Source organism: Camelina sativa, chromosome 6 (genome assembly GCF_030686135.1).
Source record: "Camelina sativa cultivar CO46 ecotype springtype chromosome 6, ASM3068613v1".
In the NCBI taxonomy this organism is placed as follows: Eukaryota; Viridiplantae; Streptophyta; class Magnoliopsida; order Brassicales; family Brassicaceae; genus Camelina; species Camelina sativa.
The window spans coordinates 27,060,143-27,078,948 of record NC_141885.1 but is presented as its reverse complement, the minus strand read 5'-3'; the positions used below and the strand labels follow the sequence as shown (position 1 = coordinate 27,078,948).

The window sequence follows — 18,806 nt, the reverse complement described above, 5'->3', positions numbered from 1 at the left end:
ATATCACTCATGAAAAAACACTAATTATCTTCTTGGTAATAATAAGCTAAATTTACATGAAAGAAATAAGACTGCAAAAGAGAGAAGCTTTAGGAGAGAAAGCTGCTGTTGGAAAGAGAGGATCTCGTATGAAATAACTGATAAGAAGAGACACGTGGGGGTACACGTGACAAGAGGCTAAAAGAGACAGGACGATGCCGCTTCATGTAAAAGAGATTTCTTATATAGAGAGAGAAGAACACACAAGACGAGAAGATTAAAAGATTCATCTTCTTCTTCCGTTCTTCGAGAGAGAGTCTAGTCTCTAGAGATAGAGATGAGATTGAAACAGAGAGCTAGTGAGAGAGTTCTGGTTTTTTTTGGGTTATTTCTTCTCTTCTACTTCTTCTTCTTCTTTCTTGTTCATGTATCTCGAATTGGGGTTAATTCGAGGGTGAGAGTGAGTGGAATCTTAATCACCTTTGTAAAAAAAAAAACACAAGTGCTCTTGATTGATTACAGTGAAAGATCGTAAGGAGGGTAAATTCGTCATTTAATAAAAGGGTTGTGAACTCTCCTTGGGAATTAAAAAAAGAAATTTACGAAACGTTGCGTTGAAGGGAGACCTTTTGAATTCCTTAAAAGTTTTTTTACTTTCCTTCTCGCTGTGGTCTCTTACCAGTAAAAAGTGCTAGTACTGTGATCGGCAACAAAAAAAAATGAGTGAGAGAAATCGACAAAATGTGATGGTGGAGATACAGAGAGAAGCAATGGACCCTAACATATTTCGAGATCGGGATGCCGCTTGGAGAAGGCAAATTTGGCAGAGTCTATATATATATATATATATATATATCTGCTCGACAAGTTAAGGTAAACTCTCTCTCTCTGTTTCCCTTCGATTAAAGTGTAGAGATTTATGTCAATTTACATAGAGTTGTGAACTCATGGTGTTGTTCATGTTATTAATGTCATCATAATAATAATACACACTCAGGGCGACAGGAGAGATTGGAAAATTGCTAACTTTGGGTGGTCAGTTCAGTCAAGTAACAAACAATGTGTGTGTGGAACCTTAAGATTACTTACTTGGGCACATGGGATGGTTGAAAAACAGAGATCATGATCAAGCAGTTGATTAACTGTACTTTTAGGTATGTTGTGTGTGTTACGAGTTTCTCTACCTACGGGCACCCTTCATTCGAAGCCGAGAGCCAAAAGGATACATTCACGAGGGTAAGGAGACGACTAGACTCTTTTTTTTTAATCTTTGTTGAAAATGGCAGAAGAAACTTAGACCTCAGCTCCTGATGAGCTTGTACTAATTTAATTGGTATGTAGAATTCTTCAGATCCATCTGAATTTTCCTACTAGTCCAAATGTTTCAGCATTGGCCAAAAATCTCTTTATCAGTCAGGCATGTTAGGTACACCCTGTAAGTGTATGTGGGCAAGCTAAAGTTGAAGATGAAGTTCAGGAAGCTGTACAAAATATGTCTGCACAAGCTTCTGTCTCGGCACAGGCGTTTGATGTATGCACAAGCGTCTGTCTGATAAAAGAGCATCAGAGGCTTGTTGATTTTGTTTGTATGTCTTGGTTTTGAAGATTTATGAAGATATACTTAAGACACGTTTTGGGATATTACTTGGAGGTAAAGCACGAAGAAAAAGGAAGCTTGAAGATATTTAGAAGATTTAATGGAAAAGGGAAATATTCGTTAAACAAAGAATAAAGTTAAATGGAATATTTCCTCTTGATTTTAGGAAAGTTGTTAGCCTTGGGAGAGGTACGAAATCCCTTAAATATAGAAGGTCTAGGACTTAGAAACTTATCTCTTTAGAACGTGAAAAAGAAAGGAAAAACCTTGTATGCCTTTTGGCATATTTGGGGGAAAAGGGTGAGGGTTTTTGTTTCTAAGTGAGAGTCATGGGTGTAGATCAGTGTTGTTGATCTTAGGGATCTCTTAGTGGGTTGGGAATAGATTGGGAACAAGCTAAGAAAAGATTTTTGGTTTGTGTAAGTCCAATATTAAACACTAACTGTAATTGTGCTCAAGAAATATTACCAACAAAGTTTGAGGACGTAGGCATTTGCTAAACCTCGTTAAAAATTGTGTGTCTCTTGTCTCTTCTACACTAACACACCCAAGCTAAATCATTATTACCAACAGTGTGACTAGTTAGTTATTAAGCATTAACAACTTATAGTTGTTTCAAAATCTGTTGCCGCTCCCTCGTTAAAGAGGATCATCTCTCAGACATGACTCTCCATTGATAAGATCATGCAACATCGATCCGTGGATTTTGTCAAGAAAGAACGCACCACACCAACAAAACAACAACATTCATAATCTTCCATTCTCTGCTTCTTGCAATGATTTCATTCTTTCTGTTGCCTGAGAATTGGGTAAGGAGATTATCAGATAGAACTTTTGAACACAAGGCTGTAAGCTCTCATGCATCACCTAGTAAATGTGTTTCTCTATTAAGTCAATATTTATAAAAGAAAATTGTGATATATAGTTTTGGAACAATAAAATTTGTCAAAATCTGTATATGTTGTTACTTGTTGTGTAGGAGCAATGGATGGATGGTCATCGTGCGTGATGGAGTCTCTCATGTCTCGTGTATGGCAAAGAATCCGAATTCACTCAAGGGAATCGATGGAGTTAAGTAAGTATATGCATATATGCATTAGTTGGTTTGATGATGATGATTTTTGATTTACTTGGTTTTTCATATGATTTGATGATGATGATTTTTGATTTACTTGGTTTTTCATATATATATGCATATATGCATTAGTTTTGTAGTATTAAAGCACAAGGACTTGCTCAAAGTTTGGTCATCTGTGTAAAGCTGTCCGTTATAACTTATACGATTTGTTCTAGAAGAAGGTAAGCTCTCATCACAACGAACTATCTAATCTAAGGGTGATGGATTTGTTTATACAGTACGATTTTTTTTTTTTTTTTTTAAAAAGAAAACAAATAATAAATAGAAAATGAAATAGGAAAAATAGCGTTAACATAAATATCTCTAGGCTCTATAGGCTCTAGGCTAACGGTCTCATAAAGAATTTACCAAACAAAAGAAAAGTGGATTTTGCGAAAGAAAGAAAAGGAAATTGCCAGCTGGACATTGTGGGTTTAATGATGACCGTTAAAACATGAATACTTTAGATCTCGACCGTCTATAAAGAAAAGGAAATATTGCCAGCTGGACAAAAGAGTCAAAGTTGGTTTGACTACCGACTTAATCTCACCCGTTAAAACATGAATAAGATTAGATCTGGGCCGTCTATAAATATAATGCGCTCTCTCATTCACACCTATCTTCCTCACTATTTTGTTTCTTCGTCGTTCTCATTCATCTCTGTAGTAAAGTCTCTTAGCTTCTTCTTCTAAACTAGTCTCTGATGTTCTTTTCTGAGTCGATCCTAGGGTTTGGTTTATAACTTTGTGTTCTGTTTTTATTCTTCTAGGTTTTGGATGATGTTTTTCTCAATCAGTGATGATATCGGCTTTGAATTTTGATGGACACGAACTAGTCTTTGGTGTCTTTCTTTGAATCGATCATTGTATTTTCACTTGCTTGTTTTTTTTTTAGGGTTTGGTTTATAACTTGTTGTTCTGTTCTTTTTCAGGTTTTGGATGATGCTTTTCTCAATCGATGATGAAGGCTCCGATGGAAACGCTTCTTCTATGTGCCACGCCTTCAGGGGTTTTTTTCCTCTTGACTCTCCAGTACAGCATCTTCACTCGTTCGTTTCGTTCTTCTAAACTAGTCTTTCTTTTTTTATTTATTTGAATCGATCATTGGGTTTCTAGGGTTTGGTTTCTTCTAACTTGTTGTTCTGTATTTTTTGTTTCTTTTCAGGTTTTGATGATGATGATGGCTTTGATGGACACACGAACTAGTCTCTGGTGTCTTTCTTTGAATCGATACAGTTGCTTTTTTTTTTTTTTTTTTTTTCTAGGGTTTGGTTTTTTTAACTTGTTGTTCGGTTTTTCTTTTCAGGTTTCAGGTATTGGATGATGCTTTGATGGATCAGTGACGGCTATGATGGACACGCTTCTTCTGTGTGCTACGTCTTCTTTGGTTTTGTTCTTCCTCTTATGTCTTAATACTTCTTTTACTTTTTTTCTATATAAAAGTGAATTAACATCTCAGTCTCTCTTTTGATGCAGATCGTGTATTCGTGTGATGGCTTTGACTGATCCTGGTCACTTTCATTCAATGTTGCTCTTCAGGGTTTGGTTTCTAAGTTTCTAAATTGAATCGTTCAAGGCTTTTTTATTATGTTCATGTTATATTTACTTCTTTGCTATGTTATTTCAGGTATTGGATGATGCTTTGATCGATCAGTGATGGCTTTGATGGACACCTTCTTCTCTGTCCTACGTCTTCATTGGTTTTGTTCTTCCTCTTTAAGTCTTAATACATCTTTTACTTTTTTCTTCTATATATACGTGAATTAACATCTCAGTCTCTCTTTTTGATGCAGTTCGAGGAGGTTCAAATAGAAAACATTGTGGGAGTTAAACTTTCAGGTTTAAACATTATGATTTATGCTCAGTTTAATACCTTAATATTGACTATTTTTGTCACTCTGTTTCTTGTGTGTTCCCAGATGTTTTTGCCGTGTACACACACATTCAGATGAGAGATGCTCCACAAATTCTTTCCTAGACGAGAGGAGAGTTTGTTCTTATGCTTTGGAGGCTCCACCCGCTTCTGAATTGTCACACCTCCTCGGCTCTTCCTACAGTTTGATTTTACTTACTTGTCCTTGTGTTGTTATTTGTAGATTCTGGTTGCTGATGATCCTATTATGATGATCGCTTTCACTGATTTGTTCTCCCTCCTGATATTTTACTTTGGTTTTTTTCTTTTCTTTCTAGTTACTTACTAATTACAGTACTTGGTTGTTTTTGTATTGCTTTGTTGGTTTGATGCAGAACGTCGTCACTGTCCAGGCACTAGGATTGCTTTGTTGAATTGAACTTTATCTTCTCGTGTAGAATCAGGTAAGGTGCGGTGGTGTGTGACATTCTTCTACGGTATGATTTATATAACTTTTCCTTGTGTTGTTGGAGATTCTATGATGATGGATGATTCTATGGTCGATATCGCTGATTTGCTTCTTTTTTCTAACGTCTATTAGGGTTTCTGCTACTAAGTATGGGCTCCTCTGATGCACAAGGCTGGTCATGTGGTTTATTTCAGGTACTTCCTCCTCTTTCCCTTTGGTATATGTCTGCTATTTTAAGTTTTGGATTGTGCCACATCAGGGACTTTTCAAACATGATTTGGGAGTTTTAAAGAGAAAACATTGTGTAATTTACATGTCAGTCTCTCTTTTGATGCAGATCCTCGAGGCACCATGTTGACATTTCAGGATCTTACTCTCACTTGTAAGATCAGTTTCTCTCATCTCTCTATCTCTGTTTTGGACACTCTGTTTTGTTCATTGAATAACAAGAAAGTTAGAGAACTTAGAGAGATAACACAAAGAGATTACATTTTATTTTCGGATCTCTAGAATACTTTCTTACAACACACACATCATACTTATACTACTTCTACTAGTTGCACCTCCCACATGTTCCCATACTTAAGACCATCATGACTCTTACACATTAGACCACACTCCTAGTTACTAACCCTTACACATCATAGGTTTGCTTTCTTACACAAGCCACACTACTATTACAACAACTCTCTTAGCTAGGCTTTAACCAAACAAATGACTAAGTCACAACACAACTTTCTACTTTGTCTTTGTTGCAGATTTAATCAAGAACTCAATTCTCAACACACCTGGATTACTCTGTGGGAGTTTAACTTTTTCAGGTTTAACATTATGCTTTCTGCTGTGTTTAACTTTCACGTTACCTTAATATTGTTGATAATCTGCTTCTTGTGTTTCCCAGATGTTCGTGCTGTGTACACACACATTCAGATGAGAGATGCTCCACAAATTATTTCCTAGACGAGTAATTGTTCTTAAAATTTGTCCTTTTTAATTTGTTTAATTTTTGTTGTACGCTTAAAACTGAAAATATACCTCTCTCTTGGATGCAGATCGTGGATATTTTCTCGTCTATCATCTGTTTAGAGGTAAGGTTACATCTTCTTTTTTCCCGTAATGACTTTCAGAGATTTGCTATTGTTGGTGATGTATATATGATTTGTTCTCATGTGTGTTCTTATTTTGTTTTCCAGATTCTTTTTTTGTTGCAGTATATGGAGAAACACTTATGCTGAATTATTGTAGCTAAACTTGATGAAGATGTGATCAGGTTTCCTTCTCCTTATCTCTGTTATGGTTACCTCTGTATTTCATGGAGATGTTATTAGGTTTCCTTCTCCTAATGACTTATGCTTAATTATTGCAGATGGACTTGATGGAGAGATTTGTTCACTGGTATCTGGAGACCAGCGAGAGGTAAAATTTGCAACTTTGGTTTCTTCTTGAAATTATTTTTACAATTCAAACAGACTAAGTGATTTTGCTATACTGATTCAGGTGGGTGAGGCTGAACAGCTAGTTTCTCTGGTGATTGTCATTGGTATGATTCGTTTCCAGCTTCAGTCTGTTGGCATATATATTCTGTTTTTGCTTGCCCTAATCATATACTTGGATTGTAATGTTTTTTTTGCAGGAGCTACTAACAAGCCACAGGAGTTGGATGATGCAGTGCTTAATTAGGAGATTCACCTATTCCTTACGTTTCTTTCTTCCTCTTGCAGGTACTGTTTCTCGATGCTACTTCTTTAGGCGCTCTCAAGGTTTCCTTGCTCTAAACACATCTCTACAATTTGCTTCTGAATTTTCACTTTGGTTTGGTCGTCTTTGTTTCCTTCTAGTTACATCATGTTACTAATTACTTGTCGTTTTTGTTTTGTTGGTTTAGATTTGTGACAAGAGGATCCAACTTCCAATCATCGCTCCACCAGCTTCTGAACTTAAACTCCTCCTACGGTTTGATTTTACTTTACTTGTTTGGTCTCTCTCTCTCTCTCAATTTAATTACTTTTCTTCTTACTAATGCGTTTCTGCTTTTTATTCTTTGATTTGATCCCCTAATTAAAGTAATTTTCTTCGTTTTGCAGGCTGTTTTTGGAAGCTTATTATTTATGATCCCATCATCTCCGCTTCTGAATTTACACTACGTCGCCTCCTACGGTTTGATATTTTTTTGTTTTACATTTCCTTCTGTTGTTTGTAGATTCTGGTGGATGATGCTATTATGATCGATCGCTGATTTGGTTTTTGTTCTTTTAAATGTCTCGCAGGGTGCGGTGCGTCTGCAACTAAGTATGGGCTCCTCTGATGTGATGCACAAGGTATCTATTTCCTCCTCTTTCCCTTTTGGTATATGTAAGCTATCTCTTTTCTTATTATTATTTTTTTTTAAATACAATTGACTGGATTTTGAGTTTTGGACTGTGACTAATCAGGGACTTTTCAAACATGATTTTGATCTTTCTTATTGGATGTTTCAGTTTTCAAGTGAAAACATCTCTGTGTCTCTTTGATGCAGATCCTCGAGGCTCGAGGCAATGGGGATCTTTCTTTTTTTTTTTACTTGTCCTTCTAATGTACTAGATTCTTCTTGATCTTATGCAGTGCCATCCTTGGTAAAAAAAATATCATTTCAGTTATGCTTCTCTTTGACTTCAAAATGGGTGTATGATTTTACAATGTCACTGTGCTTTTTATGGCTTCTTGAAATTGTTTTTAAAATTCAAACAGACTTAAGTGATTTTGCTGTACTGATTCAGGTGGGTGAGGCTGAATAACTAGTCTCTGGCGATTTTCATTGGGCTTGTCTCGTGTTTGATGCTAATCCATTGGGTTGGGTGATCTGATCTATGCGTTAACCAAGGGGGCAACAATCCATCCGGTTAGATGGCTTCAGATGCAAGTTTTGTTGTATTTTTCCTGTGTGATCATCTAGTTTTTTGAGCTTTAATTTGCGTCTCAACCTCATTCCAACTAACCTTCTTCATATGCAGGTTTGATTTGTTTTTTGTAGTCCAATTATGATGGAGGGAGCATTGCATTCCCAGTGGTTCTTGTCACAGGTAATTTTAATTTGTTTCACTTAACATATATGAGAAATTTTTATAATTGACTCTTATTGTTTGATGCAGTCTGCAGATGCTATGATGCCAAATTAAATTACTCAGCCGCTGCAGGGTTTGTTCTCAGGTCAGACCTCTATTTCAATTATTATTATGCCAAAAACTATTGATATGACCTCCTGATGATTTTGTCCTTGTTTTTGCATGTCTCTATAGGTGATGAACTTGATTGATTGGGGATGTTAAAGGCTATAAATAATGGTACACGACATGATTGACCCAGCAGGTGAGTTCTAACTCTGTATCTATCTATGCAAGCTAGATCCAAATGCTTTACTTAACTTGATTTTTGAATTTGGTGTATGCATAGTAGTACTAAAATGCTGCTTGAAAGTCAGACACCTAATGTGGTGATCGTTACACCTACCTGTGTTGATTTGATTGCTGCACAGGTGACAAGAGGTGGAAGACAAGTGAGTGGAAGTTTCAATCTATGACATTGTGGTGTGGGTGATGTCATACCTCTCAACATTGGCAATCAGGTGGGTGATCTGTTCTCTGGTTTAGCTGGGCCACTCTAAAGTCTGGCTATTCAGGTATTCTCTCTTGTATTTATCTTGAATAACTGTTGCTTTATGGTCATTCTTTGCTTTATGGTCTTTTACTTGTATCTTTATAAGCCAACCAACAAGACTGATGAAAGTTTAATCCAGACCTCAAAGTTTGGTCTATCAGTCTCATAGCTTCTAGTAACTAGTACCGCCATAAGAGATTTCGATGACTAATTTGTTTTTCCCTTCTCCTAGTTAACGTTGTATTGTCACGGGGACAGTCTACTAAATATCTCATGTTGACCTCGTCTGATTTGTCTGCAGATTGTTCCGAGGATATGGTCACAGTGTTGTGCGCAAATCTGATCCAAGATATGTTTTCCAAAGACATTCACCTGATGAGCCTCTTTTCCAGCTGGTACTTTTTTTATTTCCTCTTTTCTGTTGCGCTCTCAAAATTCTATCCATGTCAAGTGGCTTACAAATCCTTCTTACTATGTAGGTGTCAAAGCTTTACGGAGTTGTGCCACACATTGGGGTCTTGCTGAACCACTATGGTCTAACAGAAACAAGGTAAGAAGCAGATATCTCTTCTAAAGTATCATTGCGCAGTTACTCAAAAATACATAACATTGTGCGTTTTATAGGTACCACACCGTGCTCTTTGGTGTTTCAAGGAGTCTTGCCATCTGCTCTCAGGTATCACTATATTTACAGAACACGCCTTTGTTTCTACACACCATTTGACACAGAACTCATATTCTCTCTATTCTCAATTGTGTTTGGTTCAGCTTAGATGAGTCTCAGGCACATTCATCAGTCAAAAGCCTAACTTTCAGGTCTGCTTTCTCCTATCAAGTATTATAACATGGGAACGAAAATAGTCAAAAACCTATAAAAAACAATTCTATGTCAGCCTGTATGGGTAGCTGCTTGCGATGTAATTTCATCTCTCTTCTCACTTTTGGGACCAACAGATAAAAGTGATACTGTTTTTTAGGACTCATAATTTTTTTCTTAATGCAGAGAAACCCTTGAAGGAGATGTTATGATACTTGACGTACCTCAACTAGTCAGGGAGGTATCAAACATATATCAACAAGCTCGTGTTCTTCTGAATTCTCTGCTTCACCATCTGTAAGTAAAATTCCCAGATTATTTCATTACAATTACAGAATTCTTTTGTCTTCTAACTCTGAGAATCTTTTTGCAAGTGTGGATCGGAGGACCTTGTTGTGTCCATGGCGTTTCTCTTCAACTACTCCCATCTTTGTCAATTAATTTGACTTCCAAGTAAAGGTATACATATTTCATTTGAAAATTCATAAAAAACTGAAAATTCAAGCTGATTCTTGTAAGTGAGTGATGGTTTTTTTAATTTCATGTGTTGCTTGTCTCACTGACTGCAGGGAGATCATCATAAAAACTAGAGACCATGTTCAACTTCAATGAAACCTAAGAAGTACCACAAAGAAGTACATTACATGTACTACCATGTACGCTGATTTGGTGCCTCTCTTTGCAGATGCTTGACTACAATGTACGCGGCAGTGATAGGAGGAGCCTCTCAGACATTTTGTTCTGTTTGGTTTAGTAGATACACAGTTTTGGTTTTCATTTGAATCGGTTTAGTAGACAGGGACAAGAGAAACACATCAACACACAAACTTGCTAACTGCTAATGTACAGTATCTTGCAATTTAGATTAGGTGGAACAGAGCAAGTTGCTGAAACCGCAACGATAATGACTAATTAAAGAGCTGAAGAAGTAAACGCATCAGCACATTCATAATCTTGTAAACAAACCGTATTGATGTATCCACAATATGTCTCTCGTGTATAACACTAAAGGAGAAAGACAATGCTGCAATCTATATGAGCCTCGAGGAACAATACCAAGAAGTTGAGATGGTTCTACTTACAGTCAAATGAATCCTTACTTCACTCCTATCCAAAACAATCATTGCACAGTAGGCAGTACCAAAGAAAGTACTAAGCAACAATAGATCTCGAGTTAACCAACCGACAGACAATGGTGAAAACTAAAGGTGCGAGGAACAATCCTGAGAAGTTGGGAGGGTTCTGCAGCTCCATTGAATCCTTCTTCACTCCTAGCCAAGCCAATCATTCTACACCAAATCTCTTTGCTTCCACGACAAAAATGACTTGGTTTCTCCCATAGAAGCGCCAACTTCCCATAGTATTCAGCCATTGCAACGCCTTGAGCTTCGCCAAGATCCAAACCAAAAACCACTCTCCATAGCCTCAGTTCAGTGTCATACCACATTAAACCGAAACGAAAGAAGTAAACGTAGAGCACATTGTCTATAACACACACTCCTGTGTTCCACCATTTTCCAAAAGGCAACTCAGATGTCTCGCAAGAACCATCTCTAGTATCGTAACATGTCAGGCCTCCAAATAAGCTTACAGCACAAACCTTTCTGTCTAGTGGAGCACCTGTCCCATGAATCCATATGCGACTATCTTCTTCATGGGGACTCGGAGCTCTTTCCCAAGCTTCCGTCTTTAGATCAAAGCTTTCCGCTGTAAGCTCGTCTTCTCTGCATCCTCCAATCACATAGATCTTACCCCCAACTAGTGCTACGCAATTATACGTTCGGTTCACTAGCAAACTAGGTCCTTGACGAACCTTTCCAGATTGGGTGTCAAAGATCCTAAAGCTTGATGAGCGATGATTAGTTCCGGGAATGAAGAACATCTTAGGACCAAAGGCGACGACGGAAGCAGAGCGACGACAAGGCTCGGGAAGGAAAGAGAAATCGACGGAGACGAAGACATTCTCGGTCGTACTGTCCTCAACCCTGCGGAGACTGAACCATTGATAAGTCCGAGTACGCATATATTCTTCATCCATAGTTTCGTCCATGACGCAGATATAAAGAGAATCTTTTCCGAGGGAAGATCGAGTCTTTTGAATCTCAGCCGAGCGAACAAGACTACGCAAGTTCTTGGAGACGCAACAGAGGATTGGGTATAACCGTTTTGGTACGCGGGCTAAGACGTTTAATACCATTTCGCGTGGCAGTGACGTAAACGATGACGGCGATGACATCGGCGGTTGGATGGTTTCTTGCGGTGGTTCGTCGCCGTTAGAAAGGTTAGTCGTCATGGAGTTTAGTTTGAAAGAGAAGACTACAGAGAGATTAAAAAAAGGAAACTTGAGAATGAATAAAAGATTGAATTGCGATTTTTATTCAATCTTTGTTTCTGTTTATATAGCCAACTAACTAACCATAACCATAACCGGTTTATTTAATTCTTAGTTCTTGATCTGAGGGAAACAATCTATGAGATTAAAGAAGAGCATGATTGTTAACATGGTCTTGCATCATAAACCGAGAGTTGAAGTGAGTGAACTTTTCGAAGGAATTGAGGTTTAATTCCAATTGGTTTCGTTTATATAAGCCAAAAACCAAATTCCGGTTTATCTCTTCTCCCTAACAGTTTTAGTCGGTTAAATCCGGTTTATATTTGTTGTCTTACACCTAGATGAGCATGAGACTTAGCTTAAAAGATCAAACTCTGCTACAACTCTCTCTACTACAAGATCAAACTCCTATAATGAAACATACGACTAATCTGCAAATTTTGATCTGCAGGAGTTGTTCATAGAATAAAAAGTACACAAAAAAATATTTTAAATATCTTATATCTCAATTCTCAAAGCTAGAGATTTGAGAGTAAACCATTCAAAGAACATGGCATAAACCAATCTTTCTCTTGAGTCTTTGTAGTAGGTTGTAAAATTACTTTTATTAGCTGCATCCAACACCGCTTTAACGTTCTGAAAAATCATCATCATCATGATCACAACACTTTAGCAGATAGAGCTGCAAAGTATTTGGTCTAATTGTAAAATGTAAATTTGGAGCATCGTAGTTAGCTACCAGTTATGTTTGATTCTTAACATGGTTCTTGATCGCGTATACAGCGAAGAACAATCTTTTAAAAAAACATACTTGTTCTGTGGAGGCAGGATCAAGAAAATTTCATCTTATAGACCACATTATTGATGTGAGATTCCTAACATTCAGGAGACATAACAGATTGGTTCATTATTTTCAACCTAATTTTGATTGCAGTGAAAATATAATGTGGCAAAAGAACCATAATCTCAACCTTTTGATTAGCAATGTTTTCAAAACATCTGCTACTCTGTAACTCAATGGTCTAGCCTATTGTAATCTTCTTGACCCGTACTTGGCCTTTTACTCGTATTAACAAGAGCTGACCGAGTTTCAACTTTGTATTACAAGATGCCCAAATCTGGTTTCCATTGTGTTCCATTTCATCCATCTTTTGTTTTTTTTTTTTAATTATCTTGGTTAAGAAAATGTGGATACCATCAAATATTGAGTATTATTCGGCTTAGTGGATAACACAGTTTTGTTTTCATTTGAACCGGTTTAGTAGACAGGGCAAGAAACACATCAACTCCTATGTAACTGAGTGAATTACAAACACACAAACTTGCTAAGCAAATACTGCAAATTAGATAAGGTGGAACAGAGCAAGAGGCTGAAACCGCAACAATAACATCTCTCGTGTTTAACCCCAAAAGAGAAAGACAATGATGCTGCAATCTATACAGTCAAATGAATCCTTACTTCACTCCTATCCAAAACAATCATTCTACACCAAAGAGAGTGCTAAACATTTATTGTCAACACTAGATCTAGAGTTTAACCAACCGACAGACAATGGTGAAAATTAAAGGTGCGAGGAACAATCCTAAGAAGTTGAGATGGTTCTGCAGTTCCATTGATTTCTGCTTCACTCCAAGCCAAACCAATCATTCTACACCAAATCTCTTTGCTTTCACTACTAACAAGACTTGGTTTCTCCCATAGAAACGCCAACTTCCCATAGTATTCAGCCATTGCAACGCCTTGAGCTTCGCCAAGATCCAAACCATAAACAAATCTCCATAGCTTCAGCTCAGTGTCATACCACATTAAACCGTAACCAAAGAAGTAAACGTAGAGCACATTGTCTATAACACACACTCCTGTCTTCCACCATCTGCTAAAAGACATCTGGGATGTCTCACAAGAACCATCTCTAGTATCGTCACATGTCAGGCCTCGAAAAAAGCTTACAGCACAAACCTTTCTGTCTAGTGAAACACCTGTCCCATGAATCCATATGAGACTTTCTTTGTTATGGGGACTCGGAGCTGTTTCCCAAGCTTGCGTCTTTAGATCAAAGCTTTCCGCTGAAATATCGTTTCCTCTGCATCCTCCGATCACATAGATCTTACCGCCGAGTATTCCTACGCAATTGTACGTTCGGTTCACTAGCATACGAGGTTCTTGACGAACCTTTCCGGATTGGGTGTCAAAGATCCTAAAGCTTGAACTTGAGGAGCCATCATTAGTTCCTGGAATGAAGAACATCTCAGGACCGAAGGCGACGACGGAAGAAGAGCAACGACAAGGCTCGGGAAGGAAAGAGAAATCGACGGAGTCGAAGACATTCTCAGTCGTACTGTCCTCAACCCTGCGGAGATTGAACCAGTGATAAGTCTGAGTCCGCAGATACTCTTCATCCATAGTTTCGTCCACGACGCAGATGTAAAGAGAATCCTTTCCGAGTAAAGATCGAGTCTCTTGAATTTCAGGCGACCGAACAAAACTACGCAAGTTCTTGGAGACGCAACAGAGGATTGGGTATAACCGTTTTGGTACGCGGGCTAAGACGTTTAAAACCATGTCGCGTGGCAGTGACGTAAACGATGACGGCGATGACAATGAAGACGACGGTGGTTGGTTGGTTTTTTTGCGGTGGTTTGTCGCCGTTAGAAACGGCGAGGTTAGTCATGGGAGTTTAGTTTGAAAGAGAAGACTACAGAGAGATTAAAAACGGAAACTTGAGAAGTTGAGATTCGATTCTATTTTTGTTTCTGTTTATATATAGCCAAAAAAACCATAACCGGTTTATATATTTTGTCTTCAACTTATAGCTTATTATTAGAGATAGAACCAGTTTCCAAACCAAAACCCTTTATTATAACGTAACAAGAGTAAAACTCTCAAAGAGAACTAAGTTCTCTCTTCCCTCGGCCTAACCCGATCGAAACCTCCAAAGCACTTCTCTAGCTTGGATGAGTCTTTACAACCTAGTAGACTTCATCTCTATAAACCGTAAATTAAAACCCTATGAGAAAAGGAAATAAGAAAATAGAAATTATCCTAAATAGCAAAATAGAAATATTCGTAACATTAACAAATCTCTCTACTAACAAATCTTTTGTTTCTTAGTCTTTGAAGACAAATTATAGATTTCACATTTTTCTGCAAAATCATCATCATAATTCATCATCACAAGTATTTTACAAATTGTAACTCAAAGTCAAAGCATTAACTCGATGGTTCGTTTACCTGTTGTGTTTTTGAGCTGCACTCTTTATAAAATATGCTAATGCTCCTATCTCCTTTCTTAGTTCTTGACCCTAAGGTAACAATCTATGAGAACCATGATTCTTAACATGATGCAAGCACCTGGATAAATCAAAGGGGTGTAAGCTTGTCAACTCTTAGATCTGCAGGACCAAGAAATTCATCATAACTTGCTATTAATTAGTAATATTTGACAATCACACAAACTTGCTAGGAGAATACTGCAAAATCGATTAGGTGGAACAGAGCAAGATGCTCAAACCGCAACAACAAATGACTAAATCGAGAGTTGAAAGAACTAAACACATTCATAACCTTGAAAACACATTGTACTGATATTAAACATAATGACTAAAAAGCTCATAGAAAGCACTAAAACATCATCATTTACTAAACATCATCATCTATCGTGAACAAGGGATCTCGTGTTTAACCAAGAGACAGACAATGACTCATGTTATAGTCGCGAGGAACAATCCGGAGAAGTTGAGACGGTTCTGCAGTCCCATGAATTCCTGATTCATTTCTATCAAAACCAATCATTCTACACCAAATCTCTTTGCTTTTAGGACAAAGAAGACTTCGATTGACCCATAGAAAAGCCAACTTCCCATAGTATTCAGCCATTGCAACGCATCCAGCTTTGCCAATATCCAAACCATAAACCACTCTCCATAGCATCAGTTGAGAGTCATACCACATTAACCCGAATCTAAAGAAGTAAACGAAGAGCACATTGTCTATAACACACACTCCTCCCTTGCACCATCTATCTTTAGGCAACTCAGGTGTCTCACAAGAACCATCTCTAGGATCGTAACAAGTCATGCCTCGACCAGAGATTAAAGCACAAACCTTCCTGTCTAGTGAAAAACTTGCCGCACAGCTCCATACAAATCTCCCATCTGCCTCAGGAATCGGCGCTGCTTCCAAAGTTTGCGTCTTTAAGTCAAATACTTGCGCTGGAATCTTGTCTTCTCTGTGGCCTCCGATCACATAGATCTTACCGCCGACTAGTCCTACGCTATTGGATTGTCGCTTCACTAGCAAACTAGGTCCTTGACGAAACTTTCCAGATTGTGTATCAAAGATCAAGAGATTTGTTGAGCGAATATGAGTTCCGGGAATGACGAAAATCTCATGACCAACCGCGATGGTTGAAAGAGAGTAACCACAAGGGAACTCGATGGAGTCGAAAACATTCTCATCAGTCGTACTGTTCTCAATCCTGCGGAGAGCGAACCAGTGAGGAGTCTTGGGGTCTGTAGATTTGTCCATGAAGCATATATAAAGCGAATCCTTTCCGAGGAAAGATCGAGTCTTGTGGATCTCAGGCGAGCGAAGTAGACTCCTCAAGCTCTTGCATACGCAACGGAGGATCGGGTAATACCTTCTTGGGACGCGGGCTAAGACGTTCAACACGATGTCGATTGGAAGCGACGAAAACGATGCCGGCGGTGGCTGGTTGGTTTTTCGCGGTGGTTCGCCGCCGTTAGAGACGGCGAGGTTTGACATCGAGACTAGATTAGGAGTGAAGAAGACTCTTCCACAGGAATTGACGAATTGTGGTTTTATTCAATTTGGTAATAACCAATACCCGGTTTATTTCTTCTCCGGTTCAGGTTTATTATGTTAAAACCGGTTTATCTTGAACTTGAAACTCAAAAGGAGCCGAACGTTTGTTTCAACACATTTACATAGATGAGACTTAACCACTTTAGCTGACGACAAAAAAAAAAAAAAAAAAAAAAGACTTAACCACTTTAGCTTAAAAAAACACTGTTAATACACTCTCTACTACAAGATCAAATTCTCGTAATGGTTGATCGTAGAAGAAACACACTAGAAAAATTTAAAAGAAAGCAAAGACCATAGATTTTTGAGTAACTGATCAAAGAACATGGCAGAACCCAATCTTTCTCTTTTGCTTCTTAGTCTTTGAAGGAGGCTGTAAGACTACTTTTATTGCCGCATCAAACACCGTCTTTACATTCTACAAAACCATTATCATCACAAGTCTTTATTTACAGCAATATATTTGTCTAATTGTAGAATGTAAGTCAGGCCCTAATGTTTAGTTACCTGTTGTGTTTTTGAGCTGCACTCTATATAAGCTAATGCTCCTATCTCCTTTCTTAGTTCTTGACCCTAAAAAGACCAATCGTTGAAATTATTAAAGATTTTGATTCTTAACATGGTTCTTGATCATACATTTAAGGAAACTTACTTGTTCTGTGGAGATTGTACACGCACCAGGATAGTTCATTGGGAATTGCTTGTCTTCTCTTAGATCTGCAAAAACAAGAAAATTTGATAAACCATTACATCTCTTACTCTTATTGATGTGAGGTCGAGACATAACGGATTTCACAGATTGGTTCATATCTTCAACCTAGTTTGGTTCCAACGAGAACTATAGGCACGGTCGGGGCATAATGTCTCAGCTCAGGAACCCACTGCGAAAGAAACCGATCCACAAACTACTGAGCTGGTGTGAGGAAGTTAGATATTTAGTGAAAATATAATGGTAAACAGAACCATAGTCTCAACTCTGGACCTTTTTAGCAATGTTCTCAAAGCTAGGCCTGCTAATAAGTGAGAAGGCAAGAATGAAAACATCTGCTCCTCTGTAACTCAATGGTCTAAGCCTATTGTAATCTTCTTGACCTGCAACATAATGTTAAACACCCAAAACATATACCACAAGACTCATAGTTGACTAAAATTTGAAAGTGAACTCAGGACCAAAACAACTTTGCATCATGTGGCTAACACAGATTAGTGTAAAGATTCAATTTTCTCAACTACTTAATAAGTTCAAAACTGAGAGAATTAAACAAAGTCAAAAGTAACAATTCTCTTAGTATAGTGTCAAAAAGACAAGAACAAGGTGGACATTTAGTAAAAAAAAAACATATTTACCAGCAGTATCCCAGAGACCAAGATTGACAGTTTTGCCATCGACTAAAACATTTGCACTGAAATTGTCGAACACTGTTGGAACATAATCCTGTAAATAAGGAGATCAACAGTCACCAAAAAAGCCATAAAGAAAAGCAATCCAAGAAAGAGAGAGAGAGAGAGAGAGAGAGAGAGAGATGGATATATGTATACAGTGGGAAAAGTGTTGCTGGTGTAGGAGATAAGAAGACAAGTTTTGCCCACAGCTCCATCGCCAACAGTGACGCACTTTATAAACGTTGTATCTGTTGTTGTTGATGTTGCAGCCACTGAAGCTGACATCGATTGAGAAAACTCTCTGATTTTTTACTTACCTTTTAACTATTTCTCTCTCTCTCTCTCTCTCTCTCTTTCTGTACCTCTGGTTTAAGTGAAGAAGGAGAATGAGAGACTTCTTGAGAGGAAAAAGCTTGCAAGATTTTTGAAAGAGTGGAAAAAAAAGGAGTCAACTTTAATTTGAGCTGTCAGAGAGGCAAAAAGCCTAAAAAAGAGTATTTTTAATTCGGTGGGTTTGTTTTTTTCCCCATTTTTCAAAAATACATAAGACTTTTGCTTTCCACAACTCTTCTGCACCCATTTCTTCAATTTGACTTTAAAAAAAAAAAAAATCAAATGTCCAAACTTATTCAGCAAAATAATGTTATAAGTTGCGTTTATGAGTTACATTTCCTGATTTCCACAACTAAATTTACAAGATCTTAAACTAATTTAAATAATCTCTAAACTAATTTTAAGTTTGGACAATAGATCGACCAACCAAAACATATCACCATTACCAAGCAGGAAAGGCACAAGTCAAT

At 37.7% G+C, this 18,806-nt stretch overlaps 3 protein-coding genes and 2 pseudogenes across 55 annotated transcripts; 1 reads left to right on the top strand and 4 right to left on the bottom strand.

Moving 5' to 3' along the window:
- Positions 1-249: 249 nt before the first annotated feature.
- Positions 250-10,428, top strand: LOC104793421 (citrate synthase 4, mitochondrial). 50 transcript variants are annotated; one of them, XM_087455007.1, is made up of 37 exons: positions 250-852; positions 977-1,040; positions 1,134-1,215; positions 2,556-2,651; positions 3,625-3,724; positions 3,858-3,897; positions 3,999-4,079; positions 4,169-4,232; positions 4,320-4,392; positions 4,486-4,531; positions 4,612-4,748; positions 4,940-5,008; positions 5,146-5,207; positions 5,351-5,395; positions 5,772-5,834; positions 5,915-5,977; positions 6,066-6,101; positions 6,207-6,283; positions 6,380-6,429; positions 6,511-6,553; positions 6,647-6,773; positions 6,899-6,966; positions 7,098-7,170; positions 7,281-7,331; positions 7,615-7,645; positions 7,770-7,891; positions 8,004-8,072; positions 8,142-8,199; positions 8,289-8,358; positions 8,525-8,668; positions 8,948-9,041; positions 9,126-9,196; positions 9,271-9,322; positions 9,415-9,462; positions 9,650-9,760; positions 9,838-9,922; positions 10,033-10,428. In XM_087455007.1, exons 1-7 carry the CDS (start codon positions 778-780, stop codon positions 4,022-4,024), a joined length of 483 nt encoding a protein of 160 aa, XP_087311133.1. In that variant the 5' UTR covers positions 250-777; the 3' UTR covers positions 4,025-4,079; positions 4,169-4,232; positions 4,320-4,392; positions 4,486-4,531; positions 4,612-4,748; positions 4,940-5,008; positions 5,146-5,207; positions 5,351-5,395; positions 5,772-5,834; positions 5,915-5,977; positions 6,066-6,101; positions 6,207-6,283; positions 6,380-6,429; positions 6,511-6,553; positions 6,647-6,773; positions 6,899-6,966; positions 7,098-7,170; positions 7,281-7,331; positions 7,615-7,645; positions 7,770-7,891; positions 8,004-8,072; positions 8,142-8,199; positions 8,289-8,358; positions 8,525-8,668; positions 8,948-9,041; positions 9,126-9,196; positions 9,271-9,322; positions 9,415-9,462; positions 9,650-9,760; positions 9,838-9,922; positions 10,033-10,428. The 50 variants fall into 50 exon arrangements, with proteins under 50 accessions (XP_087311133.1, XP_087311108.1, XP_087311129.1 ...); XM_087454982.1 differs by having other exon boundaries at positions 3,858-3,904; XM_087455003.1 differs by having other exon boundaries at positions 3,858-3,904; positions 6,899-6,990; positions 7,529-7,645; positions 8,525-8,614; positions 9,415-9,563.
- A 209-nt stretch (positions 10,429-10,637) lies between these two features.
- Positions 10,638-11,793, bottom strand: LOC104699446 (F-box/kelch-repeat protein At2g44700 pseudogene; annotated as a pseudogene).
- Positions 11,794-13,218: 1,425 nt separating this feature from the next.
- On the bottom strand, positions 13,219-14,467 carry LOC104699445 (F-box/kelch-repeat protein At2g44700 pseudogene; annotated as a pseudogene).
- Positions 14,468-15,334: 867 nt separating this feature from the next.
- Positions 15,335-16,694, bottom strand: LOC104793418 (F-box/kelch-repeat protein At2g44630). Its single transcript, XM_010519772.3, has one exon. It carries the CDS (start codon positions 16,558-16,560, stop codon positions 15,475-15,477), a length of 1,086 nt encoding a protein of 361 aa, XP_010518074.1. The 5' UTR covers positions 16,561-16,694; the 3' UTR covers positions 15,335-15,474.
- A 29-nt stretch (positions 16,695-16,723) lies between these two features.
- Positions 16,724-18,472, bottom strand: LOC104793419 (rac-like GTP-binding protein ARAC9). Of its 4 annotated transcripts, none has more exons than XR_015560033.1 (8): positions 18,160-18,472; positions 17,968-18,055; positions 17,603-17,712; positions 17,438-17,501; positions 17,273-17,337; positions 17,128-17,193; positions 16,808-17,038; positions 16,724-16,766 (listed from the first exon to the last, which is right to left on the bottom strand). XR_015560033.1 is itself a non-coding variant. In XM_087454974.1 (7 exons), exons 1-7 carry the CDS (start codon positions 18,286-18,288, stop codon positions 16,937-16,939), a joined length of 624 nt encoding a protein of 207 aa, XP_087311100.1. In that variant the 5' UTR covers positions 18,289-18,472; the 3' UTR covers positions 16,785-16,936. The 4 variants fall into 4 exon arrangements, 2 of the variants coding, with proteins under 2 accessions (XP_087311100.1, XP_087311099.1); XR_015560032.1 differs by having other exon boundaries at positions 17,438-17,525; positions 18,160-18,453; XM_087454974.1 differs by lacking the exon at positions 16,724-16,766 and having other exon boundaries at positions 16,785-17,038.
- Between the last annotated feature and the right edge of the window lie 334 nt (positions 18,473-18,806).

Excerpts from the sequence above, each read along its gene's own strand:
- LOC104793419 (XM_087454973.1), bottom strand. The coding sequence starts at position 18,288 with ATGTCAGCTTCAGTGGCTGCAACATCAACAACAACAGATACAACGTTT. Across the intron at positions 17,338-17,437 it reads TCTCGTTGGAACCAAACTAG|ATCTAAGAGAAGACAAGCAA; the intron begins GTTGAAGATATG and ends TTGTTTTTGCAG. Across the intron at positions 17,039-17,127 it reads GCAGCTCAAAAACACAACAG|AATGTAAAGACGGTGTTTGA; the intron begins GTAACTAAACAT and ends ATGGTTTTGTAG.
- LOC104793421 (XM_087455005.1), top strand. The coding sequence starts at position 778 with ATGCCGCTTGGAGAAGGCAAATTTGGCAGAGTCTATATATATATATAT. Across the intron at positions 2,652-3,624 it reads AAGGGAATCGATGGAGTTAA|GTTTTGGATGATGCTTTTCT; the intron begins GTAAGTATATGC and ends GTTCTTTTTCAG. Across the intron at positions 3,905-3,998 it reads GACACACGAACTAGTCTCTG|GTTTCAGGTATTGGATGATG; the intron begins GTGTCTTTCTTT and ends TTTTCTTTTCAG.
- LOC104793418 (XM_010519772.3), bottom strand. The coding sequence starts at position 16,560 with ATGTCAAACCTCGCCGTCTCTAACGGCGGCGAACCACCGCGAAAAACC.